Source organism: Drosophila hydei, unplaced genomic scaffold (genome assembly GCF_003285905.1).
Source record: "Drosophila hydei strain 15085-1641.00,03,60 unplaced genomic scaffold, DhydRS2 tig00000001-arrow-pilon, whole genome shotgun sequence".
NCBI lineage: Eukaryota > Metazoa > Arthropoda > Insecta > Diptera > Drosophilidae > Drosophila > Drosophila hydei.
The window spans coordinates 13,526,263-13,534,074 of NW_022045643.1; the positions used below are offsets into that span (position 1 = coordinate 13,526,263).

At 44.8% G+C, this 7,812-nt stretch overlaps 1 protein-coding gene across 1 annotated transcript; it reads left to right on the forward strand.

Moving 5' to 3' along the window:
• The first annotated feature begins 3,546 nt into the window (after window positions 1-3,546).
• On the forward strand, window positions 3,547-7,338 carry LOC111597583 (transcription factor mef2A). Its single transcript, XM_023312382.2, has 2 exons — window positions 3,547-3,823; window positions 3,949-7,338. Exons 1-2 carry the CDS (start codon window positions 3,818-3,820, stop codon window positions 6,385-6,387), a joined length of 2,445 nt encoding a protein of 814 aa, XP_023168150.2. The 5' UTR covers window positions 3,547-3,817; the 3' UTR covers window positions 6,388-7,338.
• Window positions 7,339-7,812: the final 474 nt, after the last annotated feature.

Sequence of the window (7,812 nt, forward strand, 5' to 3'; positions counted from 1 at the left end):
TTAGTTAACTTTACGAGCACTCGCCGTAGGGACGCCCATAGGCATACAAGGTCTTATCGCTGCGGTGACAACTGAGTTGATCTACCCTCCCGAAGGGGGGCCACTTTAAAACTTCATCAGCTTTCAGTGTAGCTGTGTATGTGTAATAAGCGTGACTAAAGTTAAATAAACAATCCCACACACACACACACACACACACGCACACAACTGGCGCCCATTGTGACCGCCATTGCAGCAACTCCCCCTCACACACACTCGCTCGCTCGCTCGCTCTCCCCTTCCCATCTCCTTCTCCCTCTGCCTCTGCCTTTCACTCTCATTCGCTCTGAGAAGCAGCTACGTTGCATTTAATACAATATAGCAATTGTTCTTGTTGTTGGCAGCATTTTGGTTTTTGTAGTTCACGCTTTTGTTATTTGCATTGTTTTATTTGGTGTTAAAACGGTTGTCATAATTATGCAGCTTGGAGCAAAAAAAGTGTCAATGAATCATATTTCCACTGGCATTGCACATTTTCAGTTTTCACAGTTTTCTTATTTTACAGCTATTTGCATTTTTCATTTTAAGCTCACAATGAACAGCGCTCAGCGCAGCGCCAGCAAAAAGTATCCAACTACAACAAATGAGCGCCATTTAATAATGCTTCCTCGTCTCGTTTATTGTTTAATAATGTAATTAAGCATATCATCATTTCACACACACACACACGCACACAAGTGCTCAGCTTATCTGCCGTCGCGCTCGCACCTTTTTCGCTTGCCTTGCACTTGATTCTTTGCATGTATCTCATAGATACTTCTGCTGGGCTATTTGTATCTCATAAATGACACGGCGCTGTTCCAGTTTTTCCAAACATTTGCTTACAAGCATGTTTCGCTGTTTCGTGGCGCGTAGCGCCATGTTTAGGTTTTTTGGGCTTTGCTTAGGCGCAACTGTTAAACTTGCCAGATTTTGAATTTGACGTCTAGCTTCATTAATGAAACTTATTTCATGTTGCTGAGCCAGCAAATGAATGGCCATAAAATGTTGTGCCGCAAAGATGATCATAAAATCTTTGATTTTTTTGGTAATTGCACAAGACATAAACAAGCAGCTATTAGCACTGGCTAATTCGACAGCGTTGCCAAATTCATGTACATTCATAATGTTTGCTTTGTGTATGGCAAACGCCGCGTTCTGAGGTGAATTTTGGCTTTGGCTTATTTTCGAGTGCCGCAAATGCTAATAAAGTTCTTTAAATATAGTATACTATGTAGTTAGCCATTTAATAGTCTTTCTGTAATTGTTTGTGTCTATGTGCCAGACTTATTTATTCTGTTTCTGAGGTAATTGTTAAGCAACCAGTGAGGCCCTTCCAGCAAAAAGCTCTGCGAAATATCAATCAAGCTGAGCAGTTGAGCAGCTAGTCTTTGACATAAATTTAATGTTTTGGTATATCAAAACAGAGATTGTCAAAAGAAAACTTTTATTTTTTGTTTTCTCCTAATCGAGCCAACATCAACTCAAAAATCCCGCATACTTTGAAGTCAAATTAACACTTCATTTTGTATAAATTCACGCCAACTGCAGCTCAAGGCAAGTTGTTATGCTCTTTTTCCTTTGGAGTATAAATAAAATGTGAAAATCATTTCCCATAAATCAAAAATCTCCGTTGCAGAGGAACAGTTCTTCCTCGGCATTTTCTGCTCAGTTCCTCTTCGCGTGCTAACGAGGCGACCCCACTTGGAACCTTGAGCGGGCGTCAAAATTTATGTACTTTTTTATATATTTTTAAAATTATGCAAAACCTAAATCGCAATGTTTTCAGGCACAGGGAAAAGGGTAGTAGTGCCATGGAGCAGTTGTGGTGGAGCAAAACTTTTTCGCATAGTTGTCAGCGCTGCTTTGTTTAATTACGCTAATTAAGAATATTAATTGCCGTTCACCATTCGCCGTTCGCCGTTCGTTCGGGGAAGGTTTTTTATTGTTGTGCAACAGAAAATAGAACATGAGTTATGATTATATGGCACATAACGAGCAAAGTTTTTAGCATTTCCATTTAAGTTGTAAAATCGAAAAAGTTAATAACAACTTTAAGCAGACAAAGGCTGGCACACGCACTCCATTAAACGAGAGCGCCAGACATTCATACATATGCGACAACAGCAACAATAACAAGCCACTAACTGGTGCAGTGTATGATGGGCAGCGGGAGGGGGAGTGGGAGGCTGACACAGGTGTCCATGTCGCTGGCACTTCAACACCCGAGCAACTGCCTGCCACAACTCGTGCGACGCGCTCGTTCGTTGGTCTCTTTTCATTTTCTCAACACGTAACACAAACACGTGACCGTTAAGGACACGGACACGGCTCCGGCTATGGCTCTGGCTCTGGCTTCTGTTGTAGGCGCAAATTGCAAACAGAAGGACAACAGCAACGACGGCAACCCTCCATAAACTGCCAGCTTATGTCAGATACAAAGCCAACTCAGCCTGGCTGCCACCCTGTAGTCCTAGCCAAAAGGCAAGTGAAGCGTGCAGCGTACAAGAACTCGTAGTTCACCCAGCGCCTCCATTCTCTGCCGGCTGGGTGCGTGTGTGCACAATATTCATATATCACAAGGATAAGCGCAATGCAGCAAACGTCCTTCCAGACGTGCCGTCGCTGCCAGCCTGCACTGTCCTGTGATATCCAGGCGGCACTCAGTTGGCACTGACCACTGGGCACGGGAGTTCCACTAAACTTCATGTGTGTAACTTTTAATTATTTGCGAACGTTGGCGCCAGACTCCGGCTTAGGATGCTGTGTGCCCCTGTTACCAAGCAACCATTCATTGATTTCCACTTGCCTTTGAATGACCAACTAGCGGCGAGCGACGAGTAGAGTAGAGTAGAGCGGAGAGCGAAGAGTAGCTAGTGGATAGCGTCGAATGCGACGACAGACGGCGGTCAAGGCAATGTCATAAACTTGAGCACCATAAAATTTGCTGGCAGCGCAATAAAAAAAGCCACAGCGGGAGATGGAGATGTAGTTGTTGGCGTCGCCAGTTGTGCCAGGTTTAAGTCCAAGTCCAGGGCGTGACCAGGGAACAGCAGATTTAGCGACAAACGCCAAACGCATAAAACTAACGCAGCGTAAACGACGACGACGACGACGGCGGCGACGTTGTCTGTTTTGGCAGCGCAAGCGAAAATTTATCTTATTTATTTGTTGAGCGAAAGCCAAGAGCAAGTGCAGCATTTTGATGCTTGACTGATTGGACTCAGTTTATGAGGCGCCACGGCTTTGCCAATTGCAATATGCATGCCGCAGCAGCGCCAGCGTTGCCATCCAGTCAATCACTTGGTGATGTGCTGTAGAGTTGACAACTTTAATAAAGTAACAATCAAATAACGATTAGATTAAAAATTGGTAGTCACGAAATAGTTACAGGAACATCCGATTTCATGTTAATTTAATTTTTAACACATCGTTTGCATTTTCAATTAATTATTTACATTAATTAAGTTTTGAACTTGTTCACTTTTTACTGATTGATGTGTCACACTCAATAACAGCCAAACTTCTAGAGCTGCCAGACTGTTTGAAATGCCGTTGTGCAAAGAAGACAGCAAGCACCTATTGCACTTTGACAGCTTTGACTTTACGCAGCGTAGAACGGGACAGGAGTAGTTTTTTTTAAGCTGTCGACGCAATTTTATCGCAGTTTTGAATTCAACTTTCAGTGCAAAAATCCTTGTAGAGACGAAAATAAATTATAAAACAAGAGATAATTTAACAAAAGTTGCACATTTTAAAAGCTTCCACAGACCAAATAGAAGCAAGCTCGATCACAAATATGCCGGTATGGCAATTCTAAGACAGTGCAATAGAAATATACGAAATTGGACATTTCTAGGCATTTAAAAACTTAATAGATATATGCAAACACTTACTTATTACAATTTCATGTTCGGTTTTTATTTGCAGCCAAATCGCTCGCGTCAGGTCGCCCGCAAGAATCCCTGGCCGCGCAAGGTTAGGCAACTCAATAATCGCCAGAAGGTTGCTAGCACGACGCCCACGCCACAAAAAGTTGACCTAATGACGATGGCAGAAGGCACCGACCCCATGGGGCATCATCATCACGCCGCCGGCTCGCACAATCCCCACCATTATCACCATCATCCACACCCACATTCGCATCAGCACCATCATCCGGCGCAGTACCACCATCCCAGCCAGCACTATGCGCCCGCACAGCAGCCGCCGGCAGCATCAGCAGCAGCAGCAGCTGCTGCCGCCTCCCACTATGCGCCCTACGCTCAGCTGCAGTATCGGCATCCCATGCCCCACCAGCATTTGCCACTGGCCCTCAGTCTCCATCAGCAGGCGGCAGCAGCAGCCGCTTCGGCAGCGGTAGCAGCTGCAGTAGCCAGTGTCGAGCAGCACAACAACAATCAGCCATTTGTAGCCAACAACAACATTATGCCGTGGAAGCAGCGCAAGCGCAAGCGCCTCTCAGCTGTGCTCGATAAGCTCCATCACAACAACAACAACAACAACAACAATAATAATAATACAAATAACAACAACACAAATAACAACAATAATGGCGTGGCCTGCAAAACGGAGCCCATGGATATGGATGAGCGGGATATGGATGAAATGGAAGCAGACTTAGAGAATGAGGACAACGGAGATGCAGCGCATGATTCCATGCAGAAACATGAGGCTAACTACATTAAGAGAGAAGCGCGTGACGCATTGACGGCAGCCAGCGATGAGGAACAGATTGAGGCCGAGGCTGATCTCTCCGCAGAGGAACTCTCGCACTCGGACCAGGACGAGCAGGAGAGTCCGCGAATAAGCATGAGTCCCCTCCAGGTAGCAGCGACGCCTTCTTCAAAGCCAGCGCCAGATCTTGCTACAGATGCCAAGGAGAATCCGCTGCACGTGGACATCAAGACTGAGCACATGCCAAGCCCCTATGATCGATACTTTCCCATACCATCGCCGCTGTTTGGCTACTATCTGCATACCAAGTATTTGAATGAGGTGTTCCGACGACGACAGGATCTATATCCCTCACCGCTGCAGCACACTCCCTCCTCCATAGCCTCCGAAACGGAGACCTCGCCCACCAGCCAGGGCAAAACACCAACCAGCAACAGTAACAGCAACATTAATGGTAGCCAACAGCAACACTTGATGTCCGGCGTGCTGATCAATGCATCACCGCCACCGTCGCTGCCCTCGCCACCGCGCAGCGATTCCTCGGTAACAGCCGCACAGCCTACGCGTGTCAGTCCGAAGCCGGCCAAGAAGAAGAATTCCCCGTCGTCTGGTGAGAAGCCCATGCCGCCGCCGCAGGAGCGTCCATTGGATTTGTGCATGCGAAGCGACTTGTTTGGCGATCCCAAGAAATATAAGTCGGGGTCGCCGCCTATACATGCCGCCACTGCGGCAATGATGCCACCACCGCCCGCATCAATGAGCGCTGCCAGCAGCCTGGAGAGCATGAATGCGCTTTCGCCGGCGTCAAGCACGCACTCGAGCACTTCCTTGACCAGCACAACGCCCACATCGACCCTAGCACCGCCCGCTGCAATGTCTCCATATGCCATGACTGCAGCAGCAGCACACGCAGCAGCTGCTGCGGCTGCAGCAGCCATGATCAAAATGGAGATGCCCATGCATCCGCTGCACTCGCACGTACCCACCACAACAGTGGGTGTTCCGGTGATTAAGGGTGATGTCGCCTCACCCACCACAAAGGAGACGGTGGCGTGGCGCTATAACCTGGACGTGTCGCCGGTGGTGGAGGAGATGCCGCCTGGCTCGGATGTGGCTTATGTGTGCCCGACATGCGGGCAAATGTTTTCGCTGCACGATCGGCTGGCCAAGCACATGGCTTCACGTCACAAGTCGCGCAATCCCGCCAACGACATAACCAAAGCCTACTCCTGCGACGTTTGCCATCGCTCGTTTGCCCGCTCCGACATGCTGACTCGTCATATGCGCCTGCACACCGGTGTCAAACCTTACACCTGTAAAGTGTGCGGTCAGGTCTTTTCGCGCTCCGACCACTTGTCCACGCATCAGCGCACGCACACCGGCGAGAAACCCTATAAGTGTCCACAGTGTCCGTATGCCGCTTGCCGCCGCGATATGATCACTCGACACATGCGCACCCACACACGCTACGAGTCGCGTGGCTCCGGTGGCGGAGGTGGTGGTGGTGGAGGTGGAGGTGGAGGTGGAGGTGGTGGTAGCCGGGGCGATCAGCCGAAATCTCCGATGCCGCTGCTGGACATGAAAATGAACATGAATCTGCCACTGTTGCTCCAGCAGGAGGAGCTGCTGCAAAAATCTCCTCTCGGTCTGGGTGGACCAATGCCCATTGTGGTAAAGACGGAGAGTGCCTAACGGTATCTCTACGCGGCCGCGGCAAGACAGTTCATGACTTTTTAGAAGCGTCACTAGAGTTGAGTTGGCTGTCCAGCTTAGTGCCAGTTGAGCCCATAGATCAGTTGTAGTTTCGTGCTACGTACAACTCTGAAAATCTCTCTGCGAAGACTGAGAACCTAATTACTACCTACTGTTAAAGGCTTAGGTTTATATACACACACATACACACACACGTATATATATTTATATATATAATTAAACTTAAAGATCTATTTTAATTTTTACACACACACACCAGAGACAAATACAGACGGAGTTAACTCAGACCACCTCCCAACGTATTAGCGTTTTAATTAGTTGTAGAGCTACAACTAGAGCTGCACCAATCGCACGGAGACAGGCTTAGTTGGTATTTCGTAGTATTGTATTTTTGGATAATGTTGTTTACAACGTTCAGATACAGCTAGCAATTCCATGTTCCACAATTTAGCAGTTAGTTAACGTCATATTGAAAACTTATTCATAGTACATATGGGCGCAAGCTAGACGTAGTTTGTTAGCTAGTTCGTTAATTGTTAGTTAGTTAGGTAGAGGTCAGAGATTTTGGCCTCTGGGCATTTTTTAACAACATTGAAATTATTAAGCTAGGCATGCAACCCATCTAGGCTACATTTGCCATAGACTTAACGTATTTGTATTTAGTAATTGAAAGCAAAGCGGACAAACCATAAACAAAACGTTAGTTACTACGGTTATTTATAATTTATTATTAATTACAATTAACATTAAAATACGCTAATTTATTTTAGGTTACTCTACTCGGCAGCATTGCGCATTTAGTTATTAACGTCTTAGCGCCTAAAAGACAAAAATTTGTATTAATTTAATTATAGTTTTACAATTTTACACACAGAAAAAGACAAAGAATTCTCCCTAGGGCACAAAAACTAAAACATTTCGATTTCATACGTGAGGCGATTGCAAAGCTAAATTAATGATTATTCCTTTATTTTTTTTGTTTAACAAAAATCTCTTTTAATTTTTGAAAAAATGTATCATTTTATATTTTTGTTTTTCATAAAATGAAATAAAAACTTTGTGTTTTTTAGTTCAATTTTATATTCAAAGAAACATTTTTGGCTAAACTGAAGCAATGCAAAAAATTATTCAAAATGTAAAATTATAAATTAAAAATTAAAAATTATGGCAAGTTTCTGTTTTGCCAATATTTTAAATTCTTTTTATAACTGTTTCAAGTTGAAGTTTTTGTTATTTATTACCATTTTTCTGAGCGCATGAAATATTGATTATTAATTTTAATTATCCGTTTAAATAAATTATTAATTTATGTTGTAGTTCGTTATGATTAGTTTCAAAAGTTCAAAAGTTTTTGAAAAATAAAACAAACAAGACAAAAACAAAAAAAAATACTATCAAATACAG